At 38.8% G+C, this 18,179-nt stretch overlaps 1 protein-coding gene across 1 annotated transcript in view; it reads right to left on the bottom strand.

Annotated features, from left to right (window-relative positions):
• Positions 1-9,793: 9,793 nt before the first annotated feature.
• Positions 9,794-18,179, bottom strand: part of aplp1 (amyloid beta (A4) precursor-like protein 1) — a 145,712-nt gene continuing 137,326 nt past the window's right edge. Inside the window, exons 13-16 of the mRNA XM_048260191.1 lie at positions 16,723-16,790; positions 11,668-11,733; positions 10,825-10,968; positions 9,794-9,978 (exon numbers count right to left, since the gene is read on the bottom strand). Coding sequence (XP_048116148.1) covers positions 9,880-9,978; positions 10,825-10,968; positions 11,668-11,733; positions 16,723-16,790 — 377 coding nt within the window. The 3' untranslated portion in view covers positions 9,794-9,879. The remainder of the gene's footprint in view (positions 9,979-10,824; positions 10,969-11,667; positions 11,734-16,722; positions 16,791-18,179) is intronic.

Consider the following 18,179-nt stretch of genomic DNA (forward strand, 5'->3'; position numbering starts at 1 on the left):
TCAAGTCAAGTTTATTTATATAGCACATTTCATACACAGAGGTCATTCAATGTGCTTTACATAAACAAAACCAAACGATAATAACAAATAAAAGCATAGAAGGGCAATATAGTCAAAGAATAGTTAAAAGGTAAAGATCATAATAAAAAGAAAACATAAAACACAAGGTAAAATCATTTAAAAATAAAGAATAATTAGTAAGCAAAAACAAAGGCAAAAGTAGTAAAAAAAAAATAAAAAAGACAAAGTAGAATAATTATCAAGGCAGATTCAGAATTTGTAACTTCGGCACAGTTAGCAGAAAGCGTCTGAGAACAGTTTGGTCTTAAGTCTAGATTTAAAACTGGCTACAGTTGGGGCCTTTTAATGTCATCCGAAAGTTGGTTCCACAGCTGAGGCGCATAGCAGCTAAAAAGCTGCTTCACCATGTTTAGTTCTAACTGTAGGTTTTACTAGCAGGTTTTTCACCTGGGACCTGAGAGGACGAAAGGTGTGTACTGCTGAAGCATGTCTGACAAGTATTTAGGTCCTGCTCCATTTACTGATTTATAAACAAGCAATAGTGCTTTAAAGTCAATTCTGTGATTTACTGGAAGCCAGTGCAAGGACTTAAGAATTGGAGTAATGTGGTCAGTTCTTTTAGTTTTTGTTAGAGTCCTAGCTGCTGCATTTTGTATCACCTGAAGCTGTTTAATAGTCTTTTTAGGAAGGCCTGTGAACAGTCCATTGCAGTAATCAACCCTGCTGGAGATAAATGCATGAATGAGTTTTTCTAAGTCATGTTTTGACATCAGCCCTCTGAGTTTGACAATATTTTTGAGGTGGTAAAAAGCTGATTTAGTTATCGCTTTCATGTGGCTGTTGAAATTTAGATCACTGTCAATTAATACACCAAGGTTTTTAACAGTATCCTTTGCCTTCAACCCTTTTTGTGTCAAGGAGAGTGGCAACCCTAAGTCTTTCCTCATTTTTACCAAATATAATTACTTCAGTTTTTCTTTGTTCAGCTGAAGAAAATTTTGAGACATCCAGGTGTTGATTTGTTCTATACACTGACACATAGATTCAAGAGGGACCATAGTTGTTTGGTGATAGAGCTAAGTACATTTGTGTGTCATCTGCATAGCTATGATATGAAATCAAATTATTTTGAATGATTTGTCCAAGTGGGAGCATATAGAGGTTGAATAATAGTGGCCCCAAGATCGACCCTGGGGAACACCACAGGTCAAGGACGTTGGTGTTGAGGTACAGTTTCGATGGCAACAAAGAAGCTCCTTTCTTGTAGATATGATTTTAGCCAGCTGATAACTATGCCTGTAAATCCAACCCAGTGTTCTAGTCCGTGTAGTAAAATATTGTGATCAACAGTGTCAAATGCTGCACTAAGGTCCAGTAGCACTAGGACTGATGTTTTACCTGAATCTGTGTTGAGGCGTATGTCATTGGAAACTTTAATGAGAGCTGTTTCAGTGCTGTGATTTGCCCGAAAACCAGACTGAAAGTAATCAAAATACCCATTTGATGTTAGGAAGGTGGTTAATTGCTTAAAGACTACTTTTTCAATAATTTTGCCAATAAAAGGTAGATTGGATATGGGCCTGTAATTGCTTAGCATGGAGGCATCCAGGTTATTTTTCTTGAGAAGTGGCTTTACAACAGCTGTTTTCAGTGACTTAGGAAAAGTGCCAGACAGCAATGATACATTTACAATTTGAAGGACATCCGCCGCTATGAGGTGAAAAACAGTTTTGAAGAAATTGGTAGGCAGAGTGTCTAAGACACATGTGGAAGGGCTGAGATTCTGTACCGTTTTTTCAAGTGTTTAAGTAGTCTATCAAGCTGAACTCTGACATCAAGTTTAGTTTCCCTCTGTTTGTTGCTGGAAGTTCAGGTTGTTGAATTTGTAATTGAGCAGATATGTTGAGTCTGATTTTGTCAATTTTACCTTTAAAAAAAGATGAAAACTCATTGCATTTATTAGTTGAGAGAAGTTCAGGCGCTAATTGTGAAGGGGGATTTGTTAACTTATCAACAGTTGAAAATAGAATACGAGTGTTATTTGAACTTCTATTGATAATGTTAGAAAAGAAAGACTGTCTTGCTTTGCATATTTCAGAGTTATATGTGCGGAGCATCTCTTTATGTTGTTGTTGGGAATTTAATTGATTAACACATCACATAAACTGTTATTGAGTGTTGTTGATACACTGAACTTGTTCCTTCGGAACCAAATCTTACAGCAAGCAGCTTTGGAGTTTTGGAAGTAGGCTGCAGGCAGGCAGCTGGTGGATACATAACTGGCATGCGTAAGGTAATTGAAGGTGTTGAAACACGTGTATGAAACGTATTAAATATGCAAACACAGATCCGGTATAAACACTGAACCCCCCGAAAAATAATCTCCCGTTTTTGGAAAGCTAAATGTTGACAGGTATGGTTTTAGGACATGTTTGATCATGCCTGTAGGCAGCCACTCTGACTACTCAAAGGCGATTCAAAACGAGTCAGAAAAGTCGAGACCGGACCAATCGTCAAACTTTCGTTGTCCACCACTCTAGTTCATCCAAAACAAACCAGAAAAGGGACTCAAAGTGCTAAATACCGGAATTTTCCTTTAACTTTCTTCTCAGTGTTTCCTCTTCATTTAGCGGTGCCACTGCTTCAGAATTAGGGGAGACGCAAAATATTGTCCGGAAGCATAGTAGGCTAAATGCCCTCCGCTGGCTGCTAAAATTGCAGTTTAACAATAAACAGCAATGCTTATCCGAGGTAGGCTTGCCGCCACTGTTACAAAAAAATATTGCGGAAACACTGTCAACATTTGTGCAATATCTTCAATATCCCAAAAAGCCACTTTTTTCGCTTTCTTCAAATTCGCGAGTTGTGAATTTCGTAGCGCGTTTTTGAAATGTAAATGTCTGAATTTGCAGCACTTTTTCTAAATGATGTGCACGTGTTGTCAAATGAAGATGAAGATGTTTTTTAAGTTATCTGTTGTCATAATTTGCACGTCGTTTGCCACCGTAAAAATATCTCCTCAGCATTTCCAAATCAACCCCAGTGCACCCCCTATGATCATATATTTGATCAACCTCCATAATTTAAGGGAATTATATAAGACATATATAGCAAACTGATGGCACTCTCACATCTGATGTAAAATCGCAGTGGGAGGGGGAGCTGGGGAGCTTATCACCGAAGCATCTTGGGAGGCCGCCTTAAGCAGAGTACATAACTCCTCAATTTGTGCAAGGCATGGACTATTACAACTTAAGATTGTACATCGCATACACTGGACTAAACTTAGATTATCCAATGTAAATGCCATCCGGCATCACATACCCACATGTTCTGGTCTTGCTCAAAGCTGGACTACTACTGGACTTCTATCTTTAACACTATTTCAGGCTTCCTGGGACAATCTGTTTCACCATGTTCTGTTACTGGGTTATTTGGTATTACACTCGAGTCTAATCTAATTAAGACACAGTCTGTCAGTGTTGCTTTTCTCACTCTCGTCGCTAGAAGGCTGATTTTGATCAAATGGAAAGACGGCAAACCCCCAACATTTACACAGTGGATCAAAGATGCCCTTTATTTTCTTAAACTTGAAAGAATTAGATACTCTTTGAAAGGATCAGCAAATAAGTACAATAAAATATGGGGACCTTTCTTAGACTGTTAGGATTTAAATCACATTGCCTGACTCCTAGTAGAATGAGCAGACACGCTTTATATTTTATTTACTTATTTGGTAGCGCTTTAGAATAACATGTGCTTATTAGGTATTAACAGTGCATTATAAGCAGTTAACAATTCATTACTAACAGTTAGTTAACTGTTGTTATCCTTTAATAACATTAACTAACTGTTAACATGCATCTTGTAAGTGTTAATAAGCAGCCTTTTAAGTTACTTACAAGCATATTTGTTAACAGTTGTAAGTGTTAACAAGCAGCTTGTTAATGCTTGTTAATGGTGTATACAGTAAGACAAAGAGGTGGATAACTAATACGCTTATAAGACCTTTCCTATTTGTAGTAAATTTTGCAGCCTCCCAATCTAAAGCGAGGACCATGTAGCCTATAGCTCCAGAAGCCCTGCTTAGTATATATACTCTTTTGATCCCGTGAGAGAAATTTGGTCTCTGCATTTATCCCAATCCGTGAATTAGTGAAACACACTCAGTGAACACACAGTGAGGTGAAGCACACACTAATCCCAGCGCAGTGAGCTGCCTGCAACAACAGCGGCGCTCGGGGAGCAGTGAGGGGTTAGGTGCCTTGCTCAAGGGCACTTTAGCTGTGCCTACTGGTCGGGCTTCGAACCGGCAATCCTACGCTCACAAGTCCGAAGTGCTAACCAGTAGGCCACGGCTGCCCCCGGCTGCCTACAAGCTGCATGTTAACAGTTAGTTAAAGGATAACAACAGTTAACTAACTGTTAACTGTTAATACCTAATAAGCACATGTTATTCTAAAGCGTTACTGGTTCTGTAGACAGTCACTCTCTTCCCTTCCCCTTTGTGTGTGATTTTTGTATATTTGTCTTCTTTATTATAATTTTATGTTTTATTTTATTTTTAGTTTCTCCCTTTTTATTATGTCAGTGTTTGTTAGTGTTGTCAATATGTTCAATGTAAGAATGTCTTCTTGAAATGAACAACATGTTGAACTGAAATAATGATAATAAAGAAAAAAAAGAATGACCAACATAAGCTGGCATTGCCAGTTAAACCAGCAATGTAGACCACCAACACCAACTAAAATGACCAGCTTCAGGTGGTAAGACAAGCAAAACCAGTTGAATCACCATTGTAAACTGGGTAAACCAGCTGAAGGTATGTTTTTGCAAGAGATTTGCTGGTCCAGCTGGTCAACCATCATAGATAGTGGTCAAACAAGCTGGTCATCAAGCTGGTCAACCAGCAAACCACCTTTAGCTGGTCAGGCTGTTTTTTTCAGCAGGAAAGTTACTATGGGGATTTATTCTCTGCACCTAGCCTAGGGGCAACTTTTGAAGGTGTTTTCAACTAATTCGGTTATAAAGACAATATAAAGGTATATAGTCATACCAAAGTCCTTTTAGGCAAGTCCCTCCACTCGGCGGCCATATTGCAACACTTTTTGGGCACTCATTGGGCATCTATTTCGGCAGAAATGCGCAAGGCTTCACGACACCAATCTTGCTCTGGCAGCGAGATTACAACACATGATTGGCACGATGTCTTCACAACACACCACATTATTGGCTAAATGTATTCACAACACAGCACATGATTGGCTCAAAGTATTCACATGTCAACATTTTGCCGCAGAAGGGGTGTGATATGTGTAGACAACTGCAAACTAACCCCATGCATTTCTATGGAGGATTTTTGGAGTGCTGTGTCTCCTCATTAGAAAGTCTCTGGTCATACTATGTGTATCTTTGCAGTGACAAGGAAGCACTCACACGTGGGTGCATACGTACATTTGCATTCAGTTGGTCTACCACACCTACTCCCACTGTTTTACAGAAATAGCCATGATTCCCCATTCAAAAAAGGAAAACTTTACTTAATTGTTAGTCTATACCCAAAGCAGTTATTAACTTTTTGTGAATGACGCTATTTTCTGTGTCTTCTTTATTCCACCATGAGTTCTTTGGGGGAGAAACGTATCTTGAATTACTTACCTTGCTTGTCATAGTTGCTCCTACTCATCCTGGATTGGCATTAGTGAAAGGAGTTGAGCTAGAATGACCAGACAATGCTATGTCAAGCCTCGCTTTATCACTCATCTTGGATTTCTTAATTCTGCCTTTGTGAAATACCCCAGGATCAGGCAGACAAATAAATAATTTTAGCTTGCCAACATAGCATGATCCCTACTGTTGGCAAGCTTATTTTGCAGCTATATGTGCAACAACAGACACATTGTTGTCTACCAAAAAAGCTGCCATCTTTGCCATCTTTACTTTTTTTTACTATTTTTCCTATGGGAAAATAACATGGGGATTTTTAAAAATTGCGCCTGTTAAACTCTCATCTGAAATGTCATCTGTCATCTGACTTCGAGTGGGTTTTATGATCCTTGGTACGTTAAGACGGCGAACTTTGATTTTTGCTACATGGGAGCTAACCAAAGCTAACTTGCAGTGCAAGTTGCACCAAGTTCAGATTCTAAAATCCATGTTTTTTTTTAACTCTGGTGCTTAAAGGACTATTGATAGATATAGGCAGAAATTAGTCAATTCAGTTAAATTTATTCATATAGCACATTTAACAAGAGAAGTTGACCCAAAGTAATTTACAAGTTAAAACAAATTATTTAAAAATAGTACAGTAGGCATACAATATATGAATAAAATGAAAAACCCCTAGGCTTAGGTTACATACACGTCAAAATAAAAAAAAATAATTAAAAGCAAAACAAATATATAAGCAGTAAATAAATAAAGCAAATGAATACGCAGTCAGGAAGGTAAACAGAGGCTACCTAAATATGAAACATATTTCATTTTTTTATGTTAGATTCTTCAAAGCAGCCTCCGTTAGCCTTTATGACAGCTTTGCATACTATTGGCATCATCCTAACCAATGTCATGAGATAGTCACCCGGAATGCTTTTTGATGAAAATGAGCGAAACAAAACAAGTGCACGGAAGGAAACTCCTTCAGGACCATTCCAGGGGCCTGTTGCACAAAAGCAGAATTAAGACATCCGGGATAAGTTACTGAGCTGCGCTCAATGAATCCAAAACAAGAGCGTACAGGCTTAATTGGTTGCACAACGCAAAGCCAGGATGAGCAGACACAGATTCATCAAGCCAGGTGAAACCTATCCTGGATAAGTCGCCTTCACGGCTCCCTCAAATAGACCCCGCCACCGATCACAGATTCACCGATTCACCATGGCAACTAGAGCGGCTTCATTGCTTCTTCTACGGTGTGAAGTAGGTAGATAGCCTTCTCACAAAAGCAACAAACAGCAACACCTCTGTTAAGGAGAATATTGCAACTAGTTCCGCGATCCACCACGCGTGAAATGGTTAGGCACTCCCGTGACGTCACATTGTCGCATGACAGGTCGGGAATGGCGAGTATGTAAAAGTTAATTAATGATCACAAACGTTTAAATAATGACAGTGGGTCTAGGTATATGTGATAACAATGTGTAGTGGGCAGTGGAATAACTATTGGTTTCCGTTTGTGGTGACTGCTGACTGAGATAAGGGATGAGATTAAATAGATCCTGGAACTTAGCCTGGTCTGGAGCAGGCTAGCTCCACAGAATAAATCGCCATGGTGATTTATACCATAACATATCCTGTTGCCCCCTATCCCACTTTTGTGCAACTGGATCACGAATAAATTGAGCCAGGATATCCAAGATATCCCGGCTTAATCCCTTATCCTAGTTTTGTGCAATAGGCCCCAGGTGTCTAACTTAAGCTTATTAAGAGAATGCCAAGAGTGTGTCATCACAGCAAGTTGGCTGCTTTGAACAGTCAAAGTTTTTATGATAAGTGGTGTGGTGTTGAAGATGCCCTAAACTAAACTAAATAACTACATTGTAAACTAATTAACAAAACATTTACATATTGTAAAAAGGTCAGATCTACACATAGCACTGGAGACATACTTGTGTGATGAACTATTTCCACTTTAGATTAGGGTCTGCAGAAGGATTTATATTTTACATAATTTCTTCATACATTCACAAATAATTTTAAAACACAATATTGCCTAGATTCCCCCTTAGCTTTGTACAGGCACAGCAATCAGTGTCACTGGTGCAGAGTCAAGACAGCCCCTTACCCACAAACACTGTTCAATGAAGGACACATTAATAAATGATTCGTGAGTACTACATTTTGCATCTTTTTTCATTTAAATTACATCAAATTATGTGAATCATTATTTATCTATTAATCATTATTTACTAATAATTTCTTAATGGCAATTTCATGATGGACTAAAGGTTTAGAAATGACGTTTTATACATTTTAACACAGCCTTTCTTAATAATTCTCAAAAACATATAAATGTTTGTCTGGGACTCGTGCTTTCACACATCAGTAAAGTATTTCCAAAACATGAATCACTGCCTGATAAGTACTGTGTTGCATATGGTATCTGAAATTGGGCTGGAGAGCAGGTAGATCATATCTAGTGCTGGCAACATGAGGGTAGCCTAAACTTACTGGCCATAATCCATTACTGACACTGATCACCACAAGGCAAGAGCAGCCAATGACCATCAAAGGAGGTAGGCCTGAGGTCCATTTCAAACCAAGCCCAGGGATTGGCATATTAATATGCAAGTATAACAGGCTACAATCAAAAAGTCTGAATATAGGTATTCAAATAAAATAAAATAAAATTGCATTCCTAAGAACATATAACAGAGTATTCAACCAAACCATAGTATATTCCAATTTCAAAGCAGCACAGATCTACCTGCCTGACAGACATCTGGAAAGGGGAAATGCTGTTCCTTTTCTCTTCACACATACTGTATTTTGAGTGATTGTGGCTAAACAACATAATTTGTTCACTGCACTTAAACAAATGTCAGTGGCTTGTCTATTATGTTGCTTTACATACTTCTGATATTCAATGCATACATTTACTTGATTACGTGTTTAGGTCACTGGTAAAGTTTCCTCTGATCCCCCCAGGTAGCTATTGTTTGTGCAAGAAACACTCCACAGTAGGATGGTATACCACCACACCTATGTCAGCTAAACCTCCCTGTAGGTCCTTTGAATCACGAGGGGTATGCTTTACTTTTCAGCTCAGCAGACACACAATTCTATTGTAAAAGGTAATGCTTACGATAACTTTTTAAAACCTTCTGCTGCTTTATCAAATAGTTTCATTCATACCCTGTCAGTTGCTTACAGACTTTGTTGAATGTCACAAAAGTACAGACTTTGCTGAAAGTCACACATTTATGATCACAAAATCATGTGCTGATGCATTTTCAATTACAATTCTTGCCCTGCCTTGAGTGTTAACAGTTCAAAGGACTGACAGTGCGTTTACACGCTTCCAACGCTTGCCAGTGGGTTTTCCCGATGTTCGGAGGGGTGGATGCATTGAAGTGAGATTGACGGGTCAACATCCAGTCACCGCTGTTAGCTGGCAGTGGAGGGTAGTTAGCTTGCTAACTTGCTTTGTTAGTTGGCTCACAGTTGGATAATTTCATACACGTTTTGGGGTTACAGTAGTGGCTTTTTACAATGTACAGTGTCTATTTCTCGGCAACTTATTAAAAAGAAAATTGAAGCATAAAAAGCCAAACAATATTACATTTATCTGCAAATAATAAATGGTACAAATACCATCTACTGAACTCTCTGTGCGCCATCTTGGTTAATGTTTAGAGCAGTATTTGCTCATTTGCATAACTGCAATTTATTATTATTATTATTATTATTAGTAGTAGTAGTAGTAGTAGTAGTAGTATCAGTAGTGGTAGTTGTAGTTGTAATGAGTTGTTACACTATACACTAATGCTGCTAAATATCATACATAAACATTTCAACAAAGCACCTGTATTGCAATTTTGAAAAGGCAGATGTTCAACTTGCCAACTTTTTTTGCCCATAGTATTTGCCCTCAGCTTAGTAGGTGCATACTTTTAGATATTTTACTCAGGAATATCATTGCTTTAACTGAATCTTTGCAAATATCAGTTAATATATCAATATATCAGTCGATATATAAATTTCCATATAGTACAATATAAATTAAGCAAACAGTTAAATGGAAGATTTAAAAAAACAAAATAATCACGTGATGTTTAAATCGTCACTGGAACTGACCAATGACCAATGATTTATATCGGGCGGGGGTGGGGGACGACAATGTACTGAGTAACTGAGTAATCAGTTCATTTGTTCAAAGAATTTGTAGGTGGGATTTTCATAGCCATGGTTTTGCATCTTGTCAAGTTGCCTTTCCTCTGGGGTGAGCATGGGGTCAACCTGCATGGAGAGACAAAATTAAGAATTCCAATAAGAAATGCAGAATCTATTAGCAACAGCAGCTATTCAGTCCAAAATCAGCCCAAAATTATAATCAGCCCAATCTATGAAAGTGACAAGACAAAACTAAGATATAGAGCAGTGATGTGTACTACTTATGTAACACTAAAATAGTACAATTATTTATATTATATTAAGCAGTGAATAACTCCTAAATCCTAATTTGGATGAAGTGGCCCCTTGAGGGAAATAGCCAAACTATTTACCCTTACTATGGGGTAAAGCCTCGGTCTTTTTCTATTTCCTTAATTTAAGGCCGGACCGGGGCTGTGGCCCAAACGGCCTCACATCAATGGAATACAACGCAACAATAAAACCGGAGAAATTTAAAAACAGACCGGTAGCATATGTTTAGGGGTTGCCCAGCAAGTGACTTTGTTTATTAAGTGATCTACAGATATATAAAAACTTATAAAAAAATATATAAAACAAAAGAATTAAGGATACAGCTTCTTACAATGGTATGACTTGTTTAATTGTCCTTGTAATTAATTTGATGTACGCATGGACTCTTAACATGTACCTTTCCACTCAACATCACACTCAACATCTTTCAAGTTGGGCCATATTTTTTGACTGTTTTTGGCTTCTCAGTAGTAGACCAATTTTATTCATTTATGTACATAGTCAAAATTTAGACCCAAATACAATCTAAATATAGGACCCAGGCTGAAACATTCAGGACTTCATCTTACCACACTTAAACTTGAGTGGAATTGTTTGAGGGAAAACAGTGGACTAACACTAATAATGCTAGTGGAGTCATGATATCAGTGACATTCTCACCTCTATAATACCATGGCTGATTGTACCATAGGGCTTTCGGCGCACTAGCAAAAGGCTAATAACCATGACCATAGCAATGGCTACAGCAATCACCAGCAGTCCCACCATAGCTCCACGGTTAAATGTCTCCAGTGCATCAGGTTGCTGGGGTGGAAATAGGGATAGAAAATGGTAATTTCAGAGAATAAAACATTGGTCAACTAATTAATTTCCTGTTATTCAATGTTCTTCATTAATATTAAATAAAAATGCAACTCATCTGAGTGTGATAGTCTTCATTTTCAAAAGAATAGTTTTCCAGTTTGCTTGTCATTGATAGCTAATACTGACCTAACAGTAAATCATGACTTAATCATGTCAGTCTGGCTCTGCCCACTTCATGTTTTTGATCACACCTTCACCGCTTGCTTTATCATGGCACAGTGCACATGCAGTCCCATTATCGCCAAGAGATATCATCACAAAAATGATAAACACTAACAGTCACTTATAGTTAAAACAGATATAGTCGCACTCGCTGACACCAATGTTTGGAACTTTTGCGCTGTATATGGCTCAGGTAAGCACAGGTGTTCCCTGTACAGTAGGCATAGAAGTGGAATAAGGTTACAACAGCTGAAAAGGTTAACTTTTCATCACACAATTCCTGTTCTTGCAACCTTTTTGAGTTGAATGAGTTAGCAGGCTAAAATGGGAACATATGTTGAGATAATGCCCCAGCAATTAAAAATACACAGTAATAACAAGATTCTGTTGTTAATTGCATAACATTTAAACAATTTTAGATGCCAATGTAGACTATATCAGCGACTGTTGAAACAAGAATAACTGGATAAAACTTACCAGCTCATCCCTCTGGATCCCAAAAGATTTGTACAACACTTGCTTCACTTCAACAGAGGTATTTATCTACAAGACATTGTTTGCATTAGTGTTAGCTTACAACATGGGCGTAGATTTAGGGTGGGACGCTATGGACTAGTCACAGTCAATATTTTGAGATGACAAAATTGTCTCCACCAATATTTTAGTGAAGTCCTTTATGCAGTAAACGAATTCAAGTCATTTGATTGGCTGAAACCGAAGGGGGTTTATCTGACACGCACAACAGTGTCAAAGCATAGCCTAGGCCTACTTCACTTTGTGGTGACATTGGCTGAAAAGCGAGCGAATGTGTCCGTATAGACTAAGTTATCAGGGATGTTTACCAATATATAACCCAAAAAAGGCCAGTGCAAAACATTTTAATATTCCCTTTACCCTTCAGCATGCACATTTTGCCCCTTTTTGTGCTTTGTAGATCAGCTATGCCACCAAAGAAGAAAAGGAACATTCAAAGCTTTTTCATCATGCATAGTCTAAGTAGGCAGAGTAACTAGCCATACAAACTGGCAATTGGTGACCAGGCTTTCAAATGCGGATTTTACTGTGGAAAATAGCATTAACTGTTATTACAGCTAAACCTAGCTTCTGTAATCTTTCAACCAATGTTAGGAGTCATGTTGAATAGGGGTGTGCAGCATGGACAGTCGCATATAGCACAGAATAGTCACCATGTCACTGACTGTTAATTGGGCTACCAATATTGCAGTCGCAGTAAACAATGGATCCGAGACATTTTCCTGTTCCTGTTTCTTGTAGCAAACATGATGAATTTAATCCACATATCCTAACAATGGAAACCACTAGCCTAAAACCGTGAGACTGAAAGCTAATTGCATTCACGTTCTTCTTAAAGTGACAAAAAGAAAAGTGTAGCCTAATAATTTAAATATCAATATAATGTGTTCAAATCACTAAATATGTTTAGCTATTAGTAATTATGCAGATCATACTATAAATCATTAACAATATATAAAGTGAATTCCAAAATATGAAATAGAAACTTATGACAACCATCACTTTTGTGTGTGTGTGTGTGTGTGTGTGGAGGGTCAATGAAATTGTGAATGATCACATAGTATTCAATATTACTGATGGTGTCAAGGTGGTGGGGGCCCCCAAATCAAAATCACATTTTAAAAAATCGCAAAAGTATCAAAATCAAAATTCTTCACTTGGTACTGGTATTGAAACAATAATGTTGGTATCATGACAACAGGAGTTGGGGGATGTGTCCCCACCAAAGCTGAGACCAAACCTAAGCCCTTGGCTTACAATACAAAGCTTGATTGTCTTTGATTTTAAACACACATTTAGTGCACAATTCTCCCAATGCATTGACCAATGCATTTCTCATCCACCACCCACATTGCTTAAATACCAAATACACTGTTGCACCCATCTGTGCGCCTATGGGTGAGTTGGTCTGAAAATGCAGTGGGTTCAGGTGCATTGTTAGCACATAACCATCCTGAGGCAGCGGTAAACAGTTACACAACTGATTGACATAAAACTGGTCCAAAGTCAATGGTGCAGTATTTCAGTTATTTTAGGGGTGCCTTATCAATATGCACCTAAGAAGGTGGGTGCACAGTATGCATACTCTGCTTGTTACATACACTGGGATGAAAAATTAGAGTTTTACAGTTATAGTTGACACTGCCACATTACATTTTGTGTTGATGCAATGTGAGAAACTGAACTTTATCGTTCTCACTACCTCATTCGCGTTGCCCTGCAAGCGCAGACACAAGAGAAAGAGACTCATTTGTTCGCACACACACGCACACACTCCCCCACTGCGTCCCTCTTTGAATGTAAAATGTTTGTGTGTGGTGTTAAGTGTTGTTGCATGTTCTGTGGGCTTTGTGTTATACAAGAGATGTACAGGGGGTTTTATTGTTGGTGTCGGGTGTTTGCCGCCGGTTTGGCGTTCGTTCATGCAGCAAACCAATCGTTTGGTTTGCCGCGATTTCGCTCATTCATTCATTCACTCATTACAACGTCATTACCAACTTCATTCTTGTCAATAACAATTACATAGTGTGGTACCCACTAGCTTGTCTTCCATTTGCCATGTTATATCGTCTGTATAGTGCCCATAATCTGGTTAACGCATACATCTACTCACAACACTCCCTGACGCTCCGACCTCTGTCACTGTCCCATTGCGGAAGCGCACTCCGCGCCGGGACAGGTCATATTAAACATTCTGCAGGGGTAGGGAGCAGGGGTGCTACAGGGGTGTGTAGGATATTCTTTTGGTTGTTTTGTTTCTTTATGCCTTGTGGTTAGGTATGTATTTATAACAGACATATGTTTTGTTCATTATATACTTTTCTGTTGTTTTTTATATCCTTGTTATGTTGATTTATGTTATGTATTAGTGAGCCCTATTCTGAGTACTTCCCTAGCTCAATGGTGTGCCTCAATTATCCCCATTTGACAGTAATAGCTGGGGCTATTTAATGGGGTAGCTCAGTTCCCAAAGTGTGCATAGTAGGTGAAGGACTCTCCTGTTGTGAGGCAGAGTAAGTGAAGTATGCTGATAGTTTGGACTGTGCATTGTTTGTGCTATTTTTGGTTTGTTTTTGGTAGGGGAAAGTATTTTGTTTATTAGTGTTGCTATTTTTGAATATGGTGAAAAATAAATAATTGGAATTAACAGAAGCTACAGCCACCTCTCCTGCAAGTGCCTTTTTCTCCATTTCCACTTAACTCACAATCCAACACGTGGGTTGACCGCCCGGTCGCTCACAATGCAGTTGCATTACACTGCGTTCCAAATTATAATGCAAATTACGTTTTTCTTCGATTTTCCTAAATAGTCGATGCAAATGACAGTCAGTATAATTTTCAAGTAATCAACCATTACAGTATAATTCAAATTTTATTGAACAAACCTCCCAATGATAATAAAAAACTTAAAATGCACTGTTCCAAATTATTATCCACAACAGAGTTTCAAGACATTTTATAGGTTGTAAATAACTAAAAATGGTAATTTGTTGTAATTTGCAGCATTAGGAGCTCATATAAATGAAATCAAAAGTTATTTCAATCAAAAACATCTTAACAGGCCAAGTTACATGTTAACATAGGACCCCTTCATTGATATCCCCTTCACAATTGATTGATCGCAAGCCCCGTCCATCGAACGCAGATGAGCCAATGGCAGTTCAGTAGCTCCACGCAGGCAGACACACTCCGGCAGTCACATTGGGAGCAGCTGATTTTTGTCCGGTTTTATGGGATTTTACAGTGATGTGAGTTGAAAAGGATGGCCAAATGACATGTATGGGATTAAGGCAACACCTATACACAGAATAATGGCTTTCAATCTTGATTATGCTTTCTGTAAATATGTTAAATTAGATTAAATTCTATCCTCCCAACTCTCCCCTATCATCACACTCAATTCCCATCTAAGTTTGTCACCCAACAAAGCTATAACAAAGATATGATTTTCTATACATGTGTTCCCATGTCATACTGGAGTCTTTTGACAGATTCTAAATGAAATCAGGTCTGTGGCTCTCCAAAAGAGCCTCTTGGGATGTAACTTTTACAGACAGACTTACAGCTAGAATCAACCTATCATTGAAGTTCTAGTTAATAGTAACTAAGGGGGGGGGACTTAGCGAAGGGTCAATTCTTGCATCCATTGAACTTGTGAGGTCTTGGCGAGTTTCTGCTTTAATGTCTTTGCAGGATCTCAGAATAGCCTCCCAGAGCTGCTGCTTAGATGTGAACGGCCTCCCACCCTCATAGATCTTTTGCTTGATGATGCTCCAAAAGTTCTCAATAGGGTTGAGGTCAGGGGAAGATGGGGCCACACCATGAGTTTCTCTCCTTTTATGCCCATAGCAGCAAAGAGCAAGCCATAGACCCAGAGGTTTTCTTTGCAGCATGCTGGTGCATTGTCATGCATAAAGATGAATTTGCTACGGAAGGCACGGTTCTTCTTTTTGTACCACGGAAGAAAGTGGTCAGTCAGAAACTCTACATACTTTGCCGAGGTCATTTTCACACCATCAGGGACCCTACAGGGGCCTACCAGCTCTCTCCCCATGATTCCAGCCCACTAGCTCTCTCCCCATGATTCCGGCCCAAAACATGACTCCGCCACCTCCTTGCTGACGTCTCAGCCTTGTTGGGACATGGTGGCCATTCACCAACCATCCATTACTCCATCCATCTGGACCATCTAGGGTTGCACGGCACTCATCCGTGAACAAAACTGTTTGAAAATTAGTCTTCCTGAGTATTCCTGAGCCCACTGCAACCGTTTCTGCTTGTGAGCATTGTTTAGGGGTGGCCGAATAATAGGTTTATGCAAACTTCTTGAGGATCCTACAACTTGAGGTTCGCGGGACTCCAGAGGCACCTGTTTGCTGCTTTGCAATGGCATTTTAGGATGTTAGCATGCCTGTGCTCTGAATCAGCGACAAATTTCTTCACAGAATGATGATCACGCATAAGTTTTCGAGAAATATCCAATGTGTTCATACCTTGTCCAAGGTAGTGCACAATTTCACGCTTTTCAGCAGCAGAGAGATCATTTTTCTTTCCCATATTGCTTGAAACCTGTGGCATGCTTAATAATGTGGAACATCCTTCTTAAGTAGTTTTTCTTTGATTAGGCTCACCTGGCAAACTAATTGATTTCAGTGATCCAAAGAGCCCTTAGACACAATACCATCCATGAGTTTAATTGAAAAACAAAAAAATAAATGTTTATGACACTTAAATCCAATTTGCATAATCATTTGGAACACGGTGTAATTAAGAAGTTAAAAGAACTTTCAAGGAGCCGTGTTTTAACTGAATACTTGACCACTTTTGTTTTTTTAAGTCCGTGGTGAAAATTTAGATCTAGATATAATATTGAAACAGGGTTTCCCTTCAGGGATCGATTCAGTTGGTTGGAGAAATAGCCAGGGCAAAATGTGTTAATTCAAAAACAATTTTGGCAAAATAATGCCAGGGCAAAATGTTAATTGAATACCCTCTCACCTTCTCATCATCTTCATCTGAGGCTCCCCTCTCAGATAAAGGGTAGTCATACTCTTCAGTTCCAGAAACTGCAATGGCATATAGTAGAGACACTGTTTTTTATTCATTGGCAAACAATAAGAAGAACCCTTTCAAATACCCCAAAAGGCAACAATTATCCATTCAAGGTTGTATTTTTCCTATTTTTTTTCATTGTGAGATTACAATAAATCACTGACAGATTATTTTTTATACCAGTTTTTAGTCAACTTTAGCAGAGGTGCCAATAATTCTGGAGGGTACTGTATACGCACACACACAGACAAACACACACACAAACACAGTGGCATTAGATTAGTGGGAATGCCACAGAGACACACACACACACAATTTGATATGGTTTGAAATGGATCTGGTCTACCATTGCAGCTCATAAATTAGTCTGCAAAATAACTATTATTGACTTGCATTTAAATTTTGCTGAATAAGCTGAATTTTGTAAGTCTTTTTTTGCAGTGCTAACAAGGGTATCCTCAATGATTTTCACATTTACAGTACGACTTTCTCTCTGACCACTTTCAAGCCATGGCCTCTTGAAATTTTGATGTAAAAATCCAGTGTTGTTTTTTTTGAAACCCTGGCGCCTAAATGGTTAATTGGTATGGATATGGACTAACCTGACCCTCGCCAGATGAATTTCACTCCGCCTAGCTCCACTCATCCATCTGGAACCGATCCATTGGAATGGTGTTTCAGAAGGCTGGGCCTAATCAAAAAATGCTTGCATATGATTGAATAAGCCACTTGTCCGTCATCTATTGATGTGCTACTTCAACCACTCACATCGAAGCCAACCCGTGACACTGATAACAGTCTCACGGTCGCTTCTCCACTGCGTCCTGATTGGCTGAACCATAAAGTTGCAGAAATCACTCTCAATGGAAGAGATCCCAGATGGATGTGAGTGAAGCTAGGCGGAGCTAAGCGGAACGAAATTCATCTGGCGAGGGTCAGGTTAGATATGGACCTCCCTAAGACGAATATAATATAACCAAGTGAGTAGGCTGAAAGTAGTTTTTAGGAGAACTTGTCAATTGTTGCACTGCATAACACAAAATGTATGTAATAAATTGGTTACTTGGAAGCACATCATTGTACCCCACATATTTGTGGTGTAGCGCCCATATATCTTCGGTGTAAATTGTCACACCCAACAGGAATTGAGTAAGTGTTTCCAATGTATAAAACTTGCAAAAACAAATAGCACACGCATATCAGATTTGTGCATTTGACACATGCACCTGTGAGTGCATTGTTGGATGCAAAGGACGAGGACTGCAGGTGCTCGGTCCCGCCATTGCCGCTTGTGGCTATATTTATTTTTTGTAATTCTGAGACTTCTTGGACATCCCTTGCTGGTTACTCTTCTACAGTATAGGGCCAGTATATTTGCTCTCTGTACCATCTAATATCTGTAA

Source organism: Alosa alosa, chromosome 13, assembly GCF_017589495.1.
Source record: "Alosa alosa isolate M-15738 ecotype Scorff River chromosome 13, AALO_Geno_1.1, whole genome shotgun sequence".
Lineage (NCBI taxonomy): Eukaryota > Metazoa > Chordata > Actinopteri > Clupeiformes > Clupeidae > Alosa > Alosa alosa.